General features: G+C 53.6%; 1 protein-coding gene across 4 annotated transcripts in view; it reads left to right on the top strand.

The window, feature by feature from the left end:
• The first annotated feature begins 4,388 nt into the window (after nt 1-4,388).
• The window catches only part of STK11IP (serine/threonine kinase 11 interacting protein), a 14,165-nt gene continuing 1,142 nt past the window's right edge, over nt 4,389-17,411 (top strand). Inside the window, exons 1-23 of one of the 4 annotated variants that reach the window (XM_027120420.1) lie at nt 4,390-4,696; nt 6,779-6,984; nt 7,194-7,268; nt 7,547-7,642; nt 8,041-8,148; nt 8,273-8,344; nt 9,370-9,496; nt 9,727-9,830; nt 9,960-10,055; nt 10,308-10,349; nt 10,546-10,692; nt 10,870-10,954; nt 11,495-11,791; nt 11,964-12,169; nt 12,477-12,593; nt 12,692-12,869; nt 14,226-14,450; nt 14,545-14,648; nt 15,688-15,785; nt 15,878-16,056; nt 16,254-16,335; nt 16,539-16,609; nt 17,086-17,333. In XM_027120420.1, coding sequence (XP_026976221.1) covers nt 4,645-4,696; nt 6,779-6,984; nt 7,194-7,268; nt 7,547-7,642; nt 8,041-8,148; nt 8,273-8,344; nt 9,370-9,496; nt 9,727-9,830; nt 9,960-10,055; nt 10,308-10,349; nt 10,546-10,692; nt 10,870-10,954; nt 11,495-11,791; nt 11,964-12,169; nt 12,477-12,593; nt 12,692-12,869; nt 14,226-14,450; nt 14,545-14,648; nt 15,688-15,785; nt 15,878-16,056; nt 16,254-16,335; nt 16,539-16,609; nt 17,086-17,333 — 3,015 coding nt within the window. In that variant the 5' untranslated portion in view covers nt 4,390-4,644. Of the gene's footprint in view, nt 4,706-6,778; nt 6,985-7,193; nt 7,269-7,546; nt 7,643-8,040; nt 8,149-8,272; nt 8,345-9,369; nt 9,497-9,726; nt 9,831-9,959; nt 10,056-10,307; nt 10,350-10,545; nt 10,693-10,869; nt 10,955-11,494; nt 11,792-11,963; nt 12,170-12,476; nt 12,594-12,691; nt 12,870-14,225; nt 14,451-14,544; nt 14,649-15,687; nt 15,786-15,877; nt 16,057-16,169; nt 16,336-16,538; nt 16,610-17,085; nt 17,334-17,411 lie in introns of those variants that run through there. The other 3 variants (XM_027120411.1, XR_003435622.1, XM_027120430.1) reach the window with 3 other exon arrangements.

The following is a 17,411-nucleotide window of genomic DNA, read 5'->3' as shown; positions in this document are numbered from 1 at the left end:
GGTTGAACGAATGAAAGACTGCTCTGAATTTGAGGTTCTACAGAGGCTCTGAGATTCCCAAGCAGGCTCTGCCTTTCCCCTTCCCCTGGTCCTGGAGACCCTAATCCCTCTGATCTCGCTTGTCTGCAGGTTTTATTGCTATTCCATTTGCAGCTTCTTCCCTTGCTGTGGACCATTTCTCTCGTCTCTTCAGCCCTGCGTGTAGGCAGAATTGAGATGGAAGACACTTGGCACATAAGTACCTGGCTTTACCACAGGCCTTCCCTGGGTTATGCCTGAAACAGTGACTTTTTCTTCCTCTCTGAGACTCTGCCTGCTTTCTTCTCTTCTCCATAGCTGCCTCCATTCACATTTCCAATCAGGCTTTTGCTGTTTTCCCACCAGCTGGAATGGGGAATGTAGTTTTCATCTCATCTTTTCCTTTCTGTGTTCTGAATTAAGCACAAGGCCGATCTTTCTTATAGCCCTTCTTAACCCCCTTCTCAGATGATTCCATGCGGTTCCAGGCTAGGTAATGAAAAGAATTAAAGGCACCCTCAGGTGACCTCAGGTTTTCTATAAAGCCACTCAGGGAATCCCTCAGTGTATTTTGTGCAGAACTGCAAATTCCTCTTGGGCTGGGTGACCATGGCTGCTGTTGGGTCACTGAAATATTGTTATTTTGTGGCTTTTCAGCCAGCCATTCTCAGGCTCTGGCTTCTCTGGTTTTGCATTGAGCTTGGCTTCTGCCTCTCCAGCTTTCCCTCTGTGTGCCTCACATTCAGTCTCTCCTGGAACCAGGCAGGATGCTTGGTCACGGTCCAAAGCAGAGTTCTCATGCCAGATCTCCTCCAGTACTGCTTATTTGTCCCATATGTTTGATTTTGGTGACTCGATCAATGCCTGCACCAGTCTTTTGTGGCTCAGTCTGGCAGCAGAGCCAAGAGACATGGTATGTGGTTACTAACATAGAAAGAACTGCCTCCGACCACTCAGTCCTGGGGCTGAGGGGGCCAGGCGCACAGACAAACTAGTGCAAGCTCTTTTACCAAAATCTATTTTTGGAGGTGATATGCACCTCTTCATTCCTTTCCATTGTGCCCCCCTCCCCTGCTGCCTTCCTGATCCATGAAGATACCTAGTTGAGGAAACAAAGAAATCATGCAATTTCACCCTCCCTACCCACAATGCAATTTCAAGTGTGAAATTTTCATTATGGAGGAATCCTTAGGTTTCGGTTATCCGATCTGCTGCAGGAGTCTGTAGCACCAGAGTGGTGAGGTCCAGATCAGAGACAGTGGCTCATGTCCTAAAGGTGAACTTCTGTTCCCCCGTGGGCAACAGTCCAGGGGATTGCCTGCTCCAAGGCAGCAGAAACAAGCAAGCTTTGGACCGGGATGCTGGTTTGTATCCTCCGGTAGCTGACTTTGTCATTCTTGTATGAAGATACCCTCTCTTTCCTTCTCTCCATTCCTGCTGCCTAAGTTATAACCAGCACACCTTCCCTTACCCCCTTGGTAACAAGCATTTTGCAGATGCTACCCCAGGGAACTTAGGGGTGGCAGGGAAGCTACCAGTGGCAGCCGCTTACAACTCACTTTCCTCCTCACACAATAACATGGGGCTGAAACCTGATGCACATTTCTGATTTTAGGTGGAGTGTTATTCCTGTGGAATAAAACTCAGAAGAGTGTTTGTCAATTAAGAGCATGATGTCATGACATTTCTTTGAGCAACATAATTTCATTCATGGTAACATGAAATTATGCAGTAGCAAGCCCTGTATATTACTTTCTAAGGATAATTTTTTTTGAAATGGCATTGCAGGTCTTTTTAATAAAGATAATAATTCTTTAAGAGGTGAATTTGAAATTTGAACTTTAAAGAGTCCTTAGATTTAATTGTTAAAATAATGTTTAGCTCTTTAATCCTCCTGGAATTTAATGTGTGTGGTGTAAGGGAAGGAACTTAGTGTTTTTCAGATGGACAGCTAGTTGTCCCAAAACTATTGAACAACTCACTTTTTTTTTATACCATTAAAATCAATTTTATCATGGATAGTAAAAAAAAAAATCCCCATGTAATCTTGGTTGTTTCTGTCAATATTTGTCCATCTCTTTGTCAGTATCATGCTGCTTTGGTTACTGTGGCTTTATAGGACATTTTGTTATCTGGTAGGGCAAGTCCCCTCTAAGTGCCTCTTATTCTTTTTTTCCCTCAAAGCTTCTTGGCAGTGCTCATATGTATAGTCTTCCAGAGGAATTTAAGAATCAACTTGTCAAGTTCCAAAATCTTCCCACTGAAATTCTGATGGAAATTGCATTAAATTGACATCATTATAATACTGAATCTTCTCATCAGGAACATGTTATCTTTCAATTACTTAGGTCATTTCTAATGTCCTTAAAGTTCTCCAGTTTTCTTCATATATATATGGCATATTTCTCAAAATGTTCTAGGTTCTCTCTTTTTCTGTTATGGTGAACGGATAATTTTTTTCCCTTTCAGACTTTAAGTTTTTGCAAAGGTTTTGTTTTAGTCCAGGTCCTTATGGTAGCACTTTACAGAAATACACTCAAACTAACTTAGGGAAAAAAAAGGGGTGGGGTGGGGAGAATTCTTTGGAAGGTGGCCAAGGCCTGCCCTGCAGGCCAAGGGCAGAAAGGGGAGTGGGCCTCACACAGGGCTGGAGAAAAGAACTGCTTGGTCTCTTCTTGTTGCTTCTCTCGGGAGATGGTTTCCTCTCCCTCTGTAGTTCAGCTTTCTTTGCTGCTTTTTGTCCCCCTTTTACATTCAAGGGGATGCAGAACAAATATGACTATAGGAGCTACCCACGTGAATGGTGAAAAACGATATGCGCTGGAGAGGCACCTCTGAAATTGATTTCAAAGCACTACAATGTCAGAAACATCAAAAGAATCTGTCTCTTCTTGTCTAAAAAGGATAGAATTAGCGGTAACAGTATGGGAGAACCTGCCCTCCCGGGTTCCAGGCAATTGCTAAACAGGGACTGACAATCATCACCCTTATGGGATTAATAATTCAACAAAAATATATTGAAACCTACTGTAGAACACAGGGAACTCAATGCTCTGTGGTGACCTAAATGAGAAGGAAATCCAAAAAAGAGGGAATATATGTATAGGTATAGCTGACTCACTTTGCTGTTCAGGGTAAACTAACACAATATTGTAAAGCAACTATACTCCAATAAAAAAAAAAAAATATATATATATATATATATATATATATCTCGAGGTCCTACTTTTACTTCATATTTGTATACTGCTTTGCTGATCATGACGTGCTTCCTCGTAGTCCCTTTCACTGCCTTTTAGGGTTTGGGCTCAGACCACACAAAGTATGCCATAGTCGCCAAACTGTGTACTTTAGTGGCATAACTTGCCATTTCAAATAATTTGTCTTCAGAAAAGAAGATCCTTCAAATTTTGCAACTTGGGATAAAGATGACTATGACCTTATTCCTTATTCCTACTCTCAACTGGCTTACAATTCATTTTGAAAATAAATCAGAAAATTGGGCACTACATTAAAAAAACCCAACCAAACAAACAAACAAAGCCACCTTGAAAACAAGAAATTCTGTTAAGAGACATTATTCTTAATCTAATTCTGTAGTCGATGTCTGTTATTTGACCGGGAGCCAGGTGAAAGCTACAACGGGAACTTGGCAGTCTCAGCAATATCGGTTACTAATTGAATGACCTTCCCAAGTAACCTAAGCTTTGTGAATCCGTTTTCTCATTTTCAATCCCGAAACAATAACAACTTTTAAATTCAGGTGTTAGAAAACAAAGTAACAACAACAACAAAAAACAAAGGATGAGGTGCACGTGGAGGGCTAACAATCGCTAATGAGAGAGCCCGATATTGATGAAGGAAAAAAGAAAAGCGAGTCTGGAGCGAGATTAAGTAAAAACTGTCAAAGAAACCCCAGAGATGGCACCTCCGCCAGCTCCAGCTCTTTCCCACAGATGTCAAAAAAAAGTCCCTCCATGGCGGACATGCTCTCCTTTAATTGAAAAAGGAGTGTTCACGTTGGACGAGTCTTTTTCTTACTAACAGAAAATTCCTTTTCTCTAAACTTTGCTTCCCCACCCAGTCTGCAAACAAGGAGTCAGATTTTCCTCACTGGCTCGGAGGAGCACCGCCGAGCCCAGCGGGCGTCTCAGGACGTGCGGAGCCCACAGCTGGGCGCGGTCGACGGAGGCCCAACTTGCAGCAGTGGTGTGGGCTGAAGCAGCTGCCACCGCAGAAGGCCCGCCCTCGACAGAACCAGCGGGCACCGCCCCCCATCCGACACGTTCGCACGACTTAGGGCGTGGTTTCCGGCAGCGGAGGCCTGCTTTACGGCCGTCCCTCCCGCGCGCCTTTCTTCCGGGGCGGGACTTCCTGCCCATTATTGATGGGCGACGGGCTGCAGAGCTGGTGGCAGGATTATACAGAAAGCTCAGTCTGGCTGGCCAGACCTTATGCTCCTTGAAAGGGCACCAAGGAGGAGCTCTTACTCGCTCTCTTTTTTGTTTGTTTTTCTCTCCGCGAGGCCTCGGTTTGCGCGGACGTCTTGGCCTTTTGGCACTACCACCCACCTGAAGCTCTTCCGCTTCCTCTTTGTTCAGGCTCCGCCCCCAGCGTCCTGTGGCCATGACTACCGCCCCGCGGGACTCCCTGGTGTGGAAGCTCGCTGGGCTGCTGCGTGACTCCGGTGAGTAGACTTCCGGTTGGGCTGGGGCGAGATGGGGTACTTCCTACCTTCCAGAGACACGCCCCGTAAGAGTCATGGGGTTACAGCTGTTTAGGGTTCCGAGGGTTTGGGTGTCGAAGAATTCATTTCTTTACTCTCTGGGGTTTGTTCGTTCTGTTGTTCTTTGTCTTTGATAGTCTAGACCTTAGCCATCCTTCGAGGCCAAACTCCAGTGCCACTTCCTTCATGCGTTCTCTGATACTCTCAGAGGGAAGTGATGGTTACTTGGCCGTAAGCCCCTCGAGACCAAGGACTGGTCATAATCATGGTTCTGTGGCAAAGCACTAAGTTTAGCATAATTAAAAGCACGAGATTTGAAGTCAGACCCACCTGGGTTGGAATCCCAAGTCTTTCAAACTTGACCAAATTGTTTAAGTTTTCTGAGCCTTACTTTTCCTCACCAGCAGAACGACATAATGATTGTACTTATCTTAAAGGTTGCTATGGGGATTAATTTTAATTCACATAAAGCATTTAGAACAACGATTGCGTATATAGTAAGTGCTCAAAATTGGTAGTAATTATTATAATTTCCTTCCTCGGAGCCTGGGCACAGTGGAGCCATAGTCGTTGTTCAGTAATGGATGGCATTAGTTGTGGTAGAACAAGTCCTGGCTTTGAAATCAGATGGACAACTTCCTACCAGCTGTATGATCTCAATCGAGATTCTTCTTTTAAGTCCAATTTCCTTATTTGTAAGAGAGTGTTAACAGTGCTTCTTAGGAGATTCTGATGACATTTAAATGAAGTAACATATGTCTGGCACATATTACTCATCGTTAGCTGCCTTCCATCACTCTGCACTCCTATTGATGGTATCTGTGGAATCTCTATAGCATTTTTACTTTCTGGCTTGTAGTATTAACTGTGCACGTGTCTTATCTCCGCTTGTAGACTGGGAGGCTCTTTGAGGGTGGGGAGAATCCTTGAACCTTGTCTGTATCTCCTCAGTGTTTAGTACATAGAAAATCCTTCATACAAGGTTGTAGGATTTGATAATTCAGCAGAAATCTGACTTGGTTCCAGGGGTTAGGGCTGATGGTGTGTGTGTGTGCGCGTGCACGCGTGCACGTGCAGGGACACAAGTGACTAAAGAGGTAGCAGGAGGGAGAGTGTGGCAGTGATGGAATAGATTTGTATCTTGATTGTAGTGGTGGTTACAGGAATCTACATGTAGCAAAATAGCATAGATCTATATATACACATTGTACCAATGCCAGTTTCCTGGTTTTGATATTGTACTCCATGTAAAATATAACCATTGGGGATTAAATTTTAAAGGTATGAGGGACCTGTCTGTACTATTTCTGCAAAATCCTTCTAGTCAATCCTTATTTTTTCAAAAAACTTAAAAAAAATTCCCTTCGCCTACCTTGTAGTTGTACTTTTTTAGTTGCAGTAATGAATACCAAAGATGCCCTCAAGGATGAGAGTCTCATTGGAGAAAGCAGTTTTAACATGGAGAGCAATAACAATACCTTAGTGCTGTAGAGTGGTTATTTCCATGACATGCATTTTAGTGTTGTTTGAAAGTTTCTGTAAGTGTGCATGTTACTTTTGCAATCAGAAAAAAAATACAGATAAAGCAATCAACTTTAATGTAAAATGAGTGTTTATGGGAAAAAGTTCAGCAGTGTTGTGTGTTGAGAAAGCTTCCGGGAGAGAAGATACGTCTCAAGCTGGGCAGAGTGGAAGGGGGTGTGTCAGAAAATGAGGAAGCTGGGAACCAAGTCGACTGTATTTCCAGCACTGTGAGTAGGCCCGGCTCTTTTGAGCAGAAGGTGAAGGAATATTTAGAAAAGTTGGAGTCTTGTAGCGAAGCAGTCTGCTATATCAGGCTGAAAAGTTAGGAGTTTCTGAAGGTAGAGGGGAGCCGTTGAAGACTTTTGAGCAAGGAAGAGGTAAAAAATTTGATCCTGTAGTGGAGGATCGACAGTACGGGTTGGAGTGGGTGTATGCTGGGGTCACAAGTCTTAGAATAAAAGGAAAGAGCCTTTTCTTATATGCTCCTCCTGTCTGCCCCTCTCCCTGCAGGGGATGCGGTCCTGTCTGGCCGTAGCACCCTGAGCCTGCTCACTGCCGCACTGCAGCAGCTGAACCACGTATTTGAGCTGCACCTGGGGCCATGGGGCCCTGGCCAGACAGGCTTTGTGGCTCTGCCTTCCCACCCCGCCGACTCCCCCGTCATCCTCCAGCTTCAGTTCCTCTTCGACGTGCTGCAGAAAACACTTTCACTCAAGGTTCTTGGGTGGGAATGGGGTAGGATATACAAAAAGCCCAAAAGAGCAGTGGAGGCGGGGCTGGGGGTACGGCCTGAGTGCACGAAGTCTGCAGGGCCCGGATTCAGATGAGGTGAGAGCTGTGCTTGGCCGTGCTAGGGAAGAGAGGCCAAGGAAACGGACATGTGCTGGACCTCAGTGACCTGAGTGTTGTTTTTTTTTTTTTTTAGCTGGTCCATGTCCCAGGTCTTGGCCTCCCAGGGCCCATCAAAATCTTTCCATTCAAGTCCCTTCGGCAGCTGGAGGTATGGGGTGTTGGGGGATGTCGGTGCACAAAACCCAGCATGAGCAGCCATTTGGGGCAGAGAAAGAGATGTGGCCTCTTTTGGTGGGGTGTCGGGGGCAGACCTGAGTGTGCTGGTTGCTCTGCAGTGCTGTGCCACCCACTCTCATCCACTTAATGCTGCCCTGAACCATAGGTGGCTTCGTCATCTTTTCCTGCCTCCCTGTTGGGAGGCGGGGATGATACCTCTGTCTTCTGTGAAGTTCAGTCTTCCTCCCTCCCTCCCTTCCCTTGCCCCAGCTCCGAGGTGTCCCCCTCCACTGCCTCCATGGCCTCCGTGCCATCTATTCCCAGCTGGAGACCCTGATTTGCAGCAGGAGCCTCCAGGCATTAGAGGTGAGGAGGGTGAGGGGTGAACGTGGATGCCTTGTCCTGAGGGACGTGGAGGACCATGCTCTGGGGTTCCCCCTTCTCTGCAGCCTTCCCTGCCTCCTGCCTCCCACCTCCCTCTGGACCCAGTGTCCTTGCTTCTTCTGCTGTGTTCCTGCAGCACTCTGTGCCTGTCCGTATGTTTACAGTCACACCTAGCATATTGTATGCAATATCCTCATGTCTGCCTCCCCGCTCTGCCCACAGTGAACTCCTTGGGGACAGAGTCCTGGGCTTTCTTTAAGTCTTCATTTCCAGACTGAGCTCAGTGTATAAAGAGTGAATGAACGGCCGACTGATAGAGCGTGGTCTTGGCATGGTAGGGAGGGGAGAGTGGAGGTAACAGTGCCTGCCTGCCTGCGCAGGAGCTCCTTTCAGCCTGCGGTGGTGACCTCTGCTCTGCCCTGCCCTGGCTGGCTCTGCTCTCTGCCGACTTCAGCTACAACACTCTGACTGCCTTGGACAGCTCCCTGGTGAGTGAGCCTCAGAGGGGCTTTGGGGAGCTGGGGAACGACAGGGATGGGTCCTTAGGGAGGAGGGCCAGTTGGCTGCCTGGGGGCATCCCATTTGCCACTTCCTTTTCCCATCCTCCCTCAGCGTCTCTTGTCAGCTCTGCGCTTCTTGAACCTGAGCCACAATCAGGTCCAGGACTGTGAGGGTTTCCTGATGGTGAGTAGGAACAGCCTGGCTGGCCCCAGCCACTGGGGCCTCTGATTGTTCTGCTCTGACCCTCTCTCCTGGACTCCTTTTGCTCCCACCTTGCCCTTGCCCTCGCCCCCAGGCCCCTAACCCCCTTGGAGCCACATTCTGGGAGGTGATACTGTTTGGAGGCACAGATTCCAGCATAAGACAAAGCAGTGTTCAAATCTCAACTCCTATCCCTGTGTGATTTGGGACAAATTAGTTAGTCTCTCAATTTTTTTATCTGTAAAGTGCACATCCTAGGAGTACCTACTTTTATAGTATTAAAATGATTGTGAACGGTATCTGATGTTACTTAGCCCAGTGCCTAGCTCAGAAAAGGGTAGCTTTCGTGGTGAGGATGAAGGACACTTCTCCCATGTCTCCCTGTTAGATAAAGCTGGATACTAGTTAAAATGGTAATAAACTATTTGTGATATTTGATTAGTAGTAAAACTATTTTAATCAGTAATAAGCTATTCAGCGTGAACTGAACTCAAGTTTGATTTGTGCATCGGGGGGCGTTCTCAGCGGAGAGTGAGCTAGTAGAAAGGGGGACGATGGGGGCCTTGAGCAGATTCTCTCCTTGACCAAACTCTAGACGAGTTCCTCTGAAGTCAGGGAAGTGGAAATTTACAAAAAGCACGAAACGGGCATTGGTCTGTGTGAGACCTGTCTGGTCTGCTAACTGGCACTTTTCGAAGTCCCATGGAGGCTGGGAGACCTGGGCCCTATCTTCAGGCGTTGGCTGGAGCAAACTAAGTCCTTCTGGCAGCCTTGAGTTTTTCTGGGCAGCAGTGTAAGGGGACTGGAGTTGTCATTCTGGAGCTCTCAGAAACTGGTAGATTTGTGCAAGCCTTAATGTGGGGGGAGGTGGGGGGATGAATTCATTTGTGCTGGCAGTCTGCAGTCTTTATAGGCCAAGGTTGAGGCCTAGTCGAGAAGAGGGTTCAGAGGAGCCTGACTAGAGTTTGGTCAAGGAGAGAATCTTCCTCACCCCCACCTGCTTCCAGGACTTGTCTGAGCTCTGCCATCTGGACATCTCCTATAACCATCTGCGTCTGGTGCCGAGAATGGGACCCTCGGGGGCTGCTCTGGGGACCCTGATACTACGAGGCAATGAGCTCCAGAGCCTGCACGGTGAGTGGGGGAGATGGGGCGGCCAGGCTGTAGGGGAGGACAGGGCAGACGTGGAGGGGAACGGCGGCAGTGTGAGACTCAGGGTGGCCTGGGACCCGTGTGCCCCCAGAGCCTCTCATGCGGCCTTCGGGCAGGTCTGAGGTGCCCAGGCTGGCCTTTCTGCTGTGCCCCCCACCCCCTCCACTCTTGCTCACCCGCATGCCCCTCCTCCCCTCTCACCCCTGCCCCAGGCCTGGAGCAGCTGCGGAACCTGCGGCACCTGGATGTGGCCTACAACCTGCTGGAAAGACACAGGGAGCTGTCGCCACTGTGGCTGCTGGCTGAGCTCCGCAAGGTGAGGACCCAGGAGCTAGCTTTGCGCCCCTCCTTCCTTCCCTCCCTCGCCCCCATGCTGAGCCGCTCAGCATCCCTCCTCACACGGGGGTGCCCGAGGCCTGCCTCAGCCTCCTCTTCCTGTCCCCAGCTCTGCCTGGAGGGGAACCCTTTGTGGTTCCACCCTGAGCACCGAGCGGCCACCGCCCGGTGCTTGTCGCCCCGTGCCAGGGACGCTGCTGCTGGGGTGAGTGGTCTTCCCGCGTCTGCTCTGCCTTCCCTTTCCTGCCCAGGCCTCCCCAGCCCCTGCACCCTCTTGCCTCTCCACCCCCATCCCTAGGCTAGGGACCAAGGCCTCGGACCCCCTGCCTATCATGCTGTTCCCCCTCGCCGACCCTGCTGGTGCTTACAGGGCTAGGAGGACCCCCAGCCCTGGCTTGGGGCTCCCCAGGGCGTGTGCTCCCCACCGACACTACCCTCCCCTTTTATCTTCACTCAGTTCCTTCTTGATGGGAAGGCCTTGTCACTGACTGATTTTCAGGTTCGTGTGGTGGGAATGATGGCGGGATCGACTTGGGAGGATGTGAAGGGAGGGCACTGGCTGAGGAAAATAGAGAGCTGTGCAGGAGGGGGCTGCCTGCTCAGCTGCAAGCGGGTCCCGTCTCTCCGCGAGCTTGGGCGGGACAGAGGTGCTCCCTGGCTCCGACCTCTTTCTCCTTCCTGTTGCCCCACGCCAGACCTCCCCATCCTCAGGCCTTGGCCCCATGGCCCCACCTCTGCCCCGGCCGGTGGGGAGTACCACGGAAACCTCCGGCGGCGCTGACTTGAGTGACAGCCCCTCGTCGGGGGGCGTTGTGGTCCAGCCCCCGGTTCGTAAGGTTAAGGTAAACGGTGTCCTAGGCTGCCTCGTGCCCGGGGTTGGGTGCCTCAATGGCGGCTCTGGTTAGCCAATACACTGGGAGTAAGTAAGGGCTTATCCTTGCCTGTGGGTGGGTATTTTGGGCAGATTGGGTGGCAGGCCCCTGGCTTTCATAGAATGTGGTCCCTCTACCCAACCTCAGAGCCGAGTCCGTGTGAGGCGGGCGAGTATCTCGGAACCCAGTGATACGGACCCGGAGCCCCGGACTCTGGACCCCTCCCCGGCTGGTGAGTTACCCCCCGCCAGCCCCCCGCCCCCGTCCAGTGCGCTCCAGTCTCTGGCTGGGAGGACTTTTAGTTTTGGTGGAGTGGAGCATCGTGAGGGGCCTCGTCGTCCTTCCTCTTTCCTTTTAGTCTGGGGAAGAGAAGAGACTGCTCCTGGGCAGCACTTATCAAAGGGTTTTTCAAAGAACACTGTTTTTGTTGGATGTCAGAGGTCAGGTGATGAAAGGATTCCGTGGCCCTATCAGTCTGGGAAAAGCTGTGTTAAACGAGAGTTAAGTAGTTTCTTCAGGATGTCTTAGGACCTTAAATGTGCTGCTCCGTCTGTCCAGTCTCCCAAAGCAGCAGGTGCTGCGTGCTTCTGAGTCGCACGTGACCACGGTGTCCCACAGAAGGCGCTTTGGGCCGTGCTCCTTCTGACCTGGCTCTCCCCCTGCCGTCGCAGCCCCTTTTCCTTCACCCTGAGGGGCACGCTCAGAAGAGGCCGGGGCTGCCGGGGACTGTGGCGGTCCGGGCTCGCTAAGCTGCTCTCCCCCGCCTGCCCAGGGTGGTTTGTGCAGCAGCATCGGGAACTGGAGCTCATGAACAGCTTCCGGGACCGCTTTGGCCGTGACTGGCTGCAGTACAGGAATCACCTGCAGGCCTCCGGGACCCCTGCCCTAGGCACCCTGCGTCCGGGCACCCCGAGCCCAGAGACTATATGCAGCCCTCCGCCCCCTGAGACGGAGTCTGCACAGGAAGAGGCAGAGGAGGTCGGGGTGGAGCCGGAGCCGCAGGAGGAAGAGGAGGGAGGGGAAGAGGAAGAGGAGGAGGAGGAGGGGCAGGAGCCACGCGGAGTGGAGGGTGAGTGCGCAGTGGGCGTGGAGGCTGGGGCCAGTGGTGGGGCACGTCTGGGAGTTAGGAGACCCCAGGTGTGGGGTGGCTGACCCCTTGGGAATGGACGGCCACCCCACGGGGGGCAGAGTCTTGGCTGCCTGTCTCTCCTTACAGGGTCCCTCTCTTGGTCTCTCCTCAGTGGAGCTCTGCCACCCCATGTTGGTGTGTCCCCTGGAGGGGCCCGAGGGCTTGCGGGGCAGGGAATGCTTTCTCTGGGTCACTGCTGGCCACCTGTTTGAGGTGGAGCTCCAAGCAGCTCGAACCCTGGAACGGCTTGAGCTCCAGAGTCTGGAGGCAGCTGAGATAGAGGCTGAGACCCAGACCCAGAGCGAGCCGGTGCCCGAGGTGAGCGACGGGAGCCGGGCTTCTGGAAGCGGTGCTGGGCTTCTATGGGAGCCGGCTCTGACAGCATGGCGTCAGGTGCCAGGCACTGGGCGGCGTGCTTCCCACACTCTGTGTGAGCTTAGAGCCTCGGAGGGGCGCTGAGCGGGGCAAGGTGGGCCCCAGGCGGCCTGGGAGACTGGGCTGAGGAGCAGAGCTTCTGGGCTGGAGCATGGCGGTTAGCAAAAGCATTTTGACGGAGTCCAGAGCTTTGTTTTCCTCCATGCTCTCAGTATAACCCTCATCCCTCCGACCCCCTCTTCCTGCGCAGGGCTCAGATCCACGCCCTGGGGGCCCCGTCCTCGTTCTCCGCTTCTCCTACATCTGCCCCGAGCGGCAGTTGCGTCGCTATGTGGTGCTGGAGCCAGATGCCCAGGCCGCTGTCCAGGTGACGGGGCCTGGCGTGGGGCCCAGGAGGCTGCGGGAAGTTGGAAGCCCGAGGGCTGGGGTCCTGCTCACGGTGCTGTTTGGCCCGCCCTGTTTCAGGAGCTGCTGGCTGTGTTGACCCCAGCAGCCACCTTGGGGAAGCATCAGCTTGGGGAGGTGAGGGACCCTCCCGGCGGCAGACTCCAGTGTCTGCGCTGTGGCCACGAGTTCAAGCCAGAGGAGCCCAGGTTGGGACTGGACGGTGAGGAAGGCTGGAGGCCTCTGTTCCGGAAGACAGGTACCAGCCCTGCCCTTGACCTTCCTACCCACGTGCCTCCTGCTGCTTCAGGGAAAATGGTTTTGAGTTGGGAGTGGGGAGGGGGAGCCCTAGGGCAGAAAGGAGCGGGGACCAACTTTTCTGCCTGGAGGAAAAATTAAAACCAAAAAAAGAAAGAAAAGAAATTACATCCTTTTTCCCCCTTTAAAGTCAGGAAATACTGTCTCTGTAACTGCTTAAACATACCTGTTAATTTTTCATAACTTGGAGCCTTTCCCTCCTTCTTTTGACTAATGTGTCAGAAACTACATAAAACCTGCTGAGCCCCCACTGCAGTGCTGGGTTGTCCTGCTGCTGAGTAGGATGCTGTGGGAGTTGGCTTAGGCTGTCCTTCCCTGACTGACCTTGTGAGCTACTTGATACCCAGTAGTGCCTCGTGGCATCTCTTCACATCCTGTTCTCTAAGACGAGAGGTTTTTCCATTATAGACCAGTCAAAAACCATGTCTTTGAAGACACTGAAGAAGAAAGAAATATGTTTGGTAATACCTGCGTTGAAATGTATGATTTTTTTTTTTTTTTTTTTTTTGCGGTACGCGGGCCTCTCACTGCCGTGGCCTCTCCCGCTGTGGAGCACAGGCTCAGCGGCCATGGCTCACGGGCGCAGCTGCTCCGCGGCATGCGGGATCCTCCCGGACCGGGGCACGAACCCGCGTCCCCTGCATCGGCAGGCGGACTCTCAACCACTGCGCCACCAGGGAAGCCCTCAGGAGAGTTTTGATACAACGTCAAAGGGTCTAGCACGTCCCCAGTGCGTTGTAGCTGCTCAAAGAATGTTTCCTTTCTCATCGCTGATCTGTGTCCTGGAACCTTTACCCGATTCCATTCCCTCGTCCTGACCACCCTCTAAGATAGATACCGTCATCATCCCCGTCTCACAGATGAGGCACCAGGCACAGAGCGCTTAGGTGACTTGTCAGAGTTGCTTAGATGACAGCCTTCAAGTAATGGAGCCTGGAATCGGACCCTTATCTGTTGATTTGGGGCTTTCAGACATCAAGTGTATGCCCAGCCCAAGGCTGTGAGAGGGACCCAGAGCAAGGCCTGGCTGAGTTTGGCCCTCTCTGAGACAACCTGAGATGAGAAGGCAGGGTGTATTGAGGTTGTGGGCCGAGGCTCCGGGCTTGCTCATCCCTCACTGGGGCGGGGAGCGATTGGTCAGCAGCCGCTCCTGCAGAGGGCATCAGGTGGGTTGGGAGCGCCTGGAGCTAGCATGTGAAGCTGGAGATGGGGGAGGGGGGAGGGAGTGCCGTGAGCACAGCAAGGGGGTGTGGTGCTGTGTGTGTGATTCACGGGACTGTGCCCATCCTCCCTCCAGAATCGCCTGCTGTGTGTCCAAACTGTGGTAGTGATCACGTGGTTCTCCTGTCCCCTGGAAGCCCCAGTGGGAAATGGAGGCAGGGAGAGCAATCGCCAGCCCCCTCGCAGTCTCCGAGCCCCATCCATGGCCCTCCTGGCCACAGTGCCTACGGCACCAGGGCCGACAGTGCCCCATCTCAGGCACCGGACTCCCGTGACCACCACAGTTGGAGCCTCAGCCCTCGTGAGTCTAGGCGAACAGAGACAGGAATGTTCGGGGGAGGGGCGCTGGAGCCAGGGTGGCCGGTGCAGGCTGACAGCCCACTGCTTGCCGCCAGCCCCTGAGCGCCGTGGCCTCCGCTCTGTGGACCACCGACTCCGGCTCTTCCTGGACGTCGAGGTGTTCACCGATGCCCAAGAGGAGTTCCAGTGCTGCCTCAAGGTCTGTGCCAGCCTGGCTCTGCCCTGTGCCCCCAACTGACCAGGGTTTCCGCCTGTTTCCACCACAGCAAAGTGTGTCCAGGCAGTTGTGCTGGAGCCTCCAGGTCTGGCTTCTGGTTTAAACTCCGGCAGCTGCTCTCAGTGTGGCTGTGAATATGTTTCTTGGTATTTGAGTCTCCGTTGTCTCCCCTCTACCACGGGGAGGATACTGCCTACCTCACGGGGTGTGGAGCACACGTGAGAGCCGATGTCTGCAGGCTGCCTGGTGCAAACCCTGGCGCTTAGTAAATGGGGTCTCCAGCCATTATTGTATATCCCACATGCCATCAGACCCTCTCTGTGGAGCTCTGAGCCCTGCAGGACACTAAGGATCTAGAGTACATGGGTCTCGCCCTCCATCTTCTCCTCTGGTGTGAGGAGCAGTCAGTCGTGACGCGGTGTGAAGGTGCTGGAATCAGGCTCAGGCCGTAGAGGGGCATCTGACCCAGCCTGTGTGGGCCAGGGAAGCTTCCCCTTCCTGTGGTGGTGGCTAAACTAAGTCTTGAAGGATGAGTTACAGAGGAGGGAGGAAAGGAATGTTCTAGGACAAGGAAGCAGCAAATGCATGGAGGCCTGAGAGAGTAGCTAGTGGGGAGAACTGGCCGTGACTGGGACAGCCACAGGGTGGGGGTCCTGAGAGGAGTCTGAACAGGCAGGCAGGGGTCATGCAGGAGCATTGTCTTGTGTCGGCCACGGAGTTTGGACTTGACCCTGAGTCTTGCGGGAGCCACTACAGGCCTTGGAAGCAGGGGAGCAGCAATTGGTTTTTTGTTTGGGCACAGTTGTTCTGTCAGAGGGTGGATTGGAGGGGGCGAGATGACAGGCAGGGAGACCTGCTGAGAGCCTGCCGTGGGTCTGAGTGCAGGCGGGGCTGTGGGATAGAGAGCAAGGCTGATGGAGAGCCTGGGATGGACGCGCAGGGTCACCGGTAGCTTGGCCCTCAGCCTGGCAGCCGCCTCTCTAGTTCTCTCTGTTTCACATCAACTTCCTCTTCCGCTTAGGTGCCAGTGGTGTTGGCAGGGCACCCTGGGGAGTTTCTGTGTCTCGTGGTTGTGTCTGATCACAGGCTCTACGTGTTGAAGGTGACAGGGGAGATCTGGTGAGTGAGCGGGGCCATGGCCAGGGAGGGGTCCGTCCGGGGCCCCCATGCTCTCACTCATTCCTGCCGCTCTGCCCTCACTGTCTCCACAGCGGGCCTCCGGCTGGCTGGCTGCAGCCGACCCTGGCCATTCCCCTGCAGGATCTGAGTAGCATAGAGCTGGGCCTGGCAGGACAGAGCCTGCGGCTGGAGTGGGCGACCGGGGCAGGTGGCTGTGTCCTGCTGCCCCGAGATGCCAGGCACTGCCGGGCCTTCCTGGAGGAGCTTACGGGTGAGAGAGGGAAGGGGGAGGAGGGAGGGTGGGGTGGGGGCCGAGGGCCACAGCGCCAGCTCTGGTGCCCGCAGCGGAGACAGCCAGGTAACGGGACCCATCCCTCTTGGAAGTTCCGCAGTGCAGAGGATGGGAAGGTGTTGAGAGGTTGGGATGGAGTCTTTGAGGGATCCCTGTCCCTGGCTGGCTCTGTCCAGATGTCTTGCAGTCTCTGCCCCCCACCCGGAGGAGCAGCGTCAGCGCCACGGAGGAGGAGGTGACCCCGAAGCATCGGCTCTGGTGAGTCGATAAGGAGGCTGAGGCCAGGCTGAGGCCCAGACGCTGCTCGTGGAGCACAGGCCCTCTCTCCACAAGCCCCTGGTCAGGCCCTGAGCGCCCATGCCTCCTGACCCGGGCCTGGCCTTCTCCCCACTCTACCCCGTCGTGGTACTTCCCATCCCCTGGCTGACTACTCCTTCCTGGGCCTGCCGCCTTCTCCCCAGGCCGTTGCTAGAGACAGACCCTTCCTTGGAGCCTCTCCGGTTCTTCTATCTTCGGGCATTCCTGGTTGAAGGTGAGGCCACCGCCCCGGCCCCCCAGCCCCCCAGCGCCTCTCCGTGCCTTTGTAGCAATTCTCAGTGCTGGGATGTGGACTTCCCACCCAAATAACAGCCTTGGTGTTCCCGGCCCCTCTGGGAGGGGCCAGGAGGTGCCCTGGGGCGTCCATGGCTCAGAGACCTTTGTTTCTGGGCCCAGATCGTCTGGGTCTGCTCCACCTCTTCCTTGTGGTGAAGACGAGAGCTGGTCCTTTCCGACGGGGAGGTGGGGTGGTCAGGCAGGTCCCCTTCGTCTTGGGCCTCAGCGGTCTTGGAGGCTGGAGAGCCCTGGTGTTTGGGAAAGGGGGGGCCTTGGCCCCCAGAGGCACAGGCCGTGTTGTGGCTGCCTCAGTGTGGTCCCTCCTCTTCTGAGCAGCGCTGGGACGCTGCCCAGGGCATCTGGGCTCTTCCGTGGCCTTCTCCTCCGAGCCTCACCCTGCCTCTTTCCTTCCAGGGCCTTCTACCTGCCCTGTGTCCCTGTTGCTGACTCTGTCCACCCTGTACCTGTTAGAGGAGGACCCTATAGGGTCCCAGGCAGAGCCCCCTCTTCCAGCGGCATCGGGCGAAGCCTCTGAGAAGGCCCCACCCCCCGGGCCAGGCCCTTCAGTGCATGTCAGGGAGCAGCAGGCACTCAGCAGCCTGAGCTCCGTGCTGCTGTATCGCGTGGCCCCAGAGCACCTGCGGCTGGTCTTCTACGACGAGGTGTGGGAGCGTGTGAGAGGGACAGGGGCAGTGTGTGTGTGTGTGTGTGTGTGTGTGTGTGTGTGTGTGTGTGTGTGT

Source organism: Aethalodelphis obliquidens, unplaced genomic scaffold, assembly GCF_003676395.1.
Source record: "Aethalodelphis obliquidens isolate GAN/ISIS:26980383/991018 unplaced genomic scaffold, ASM367639v1 scaffold2, whole genome shotgun sequence".
Classification (NCBI taxonomy): Eukaryota; Metazoa; Chordata; class Mammalia; order Artiodactyla; family Delphinidae; genus Aethalodelphis; species Aethalodelphis obliquidens.
This window is presented reverse-complemented; position numbering and strand designations above follow the sequence as displayed.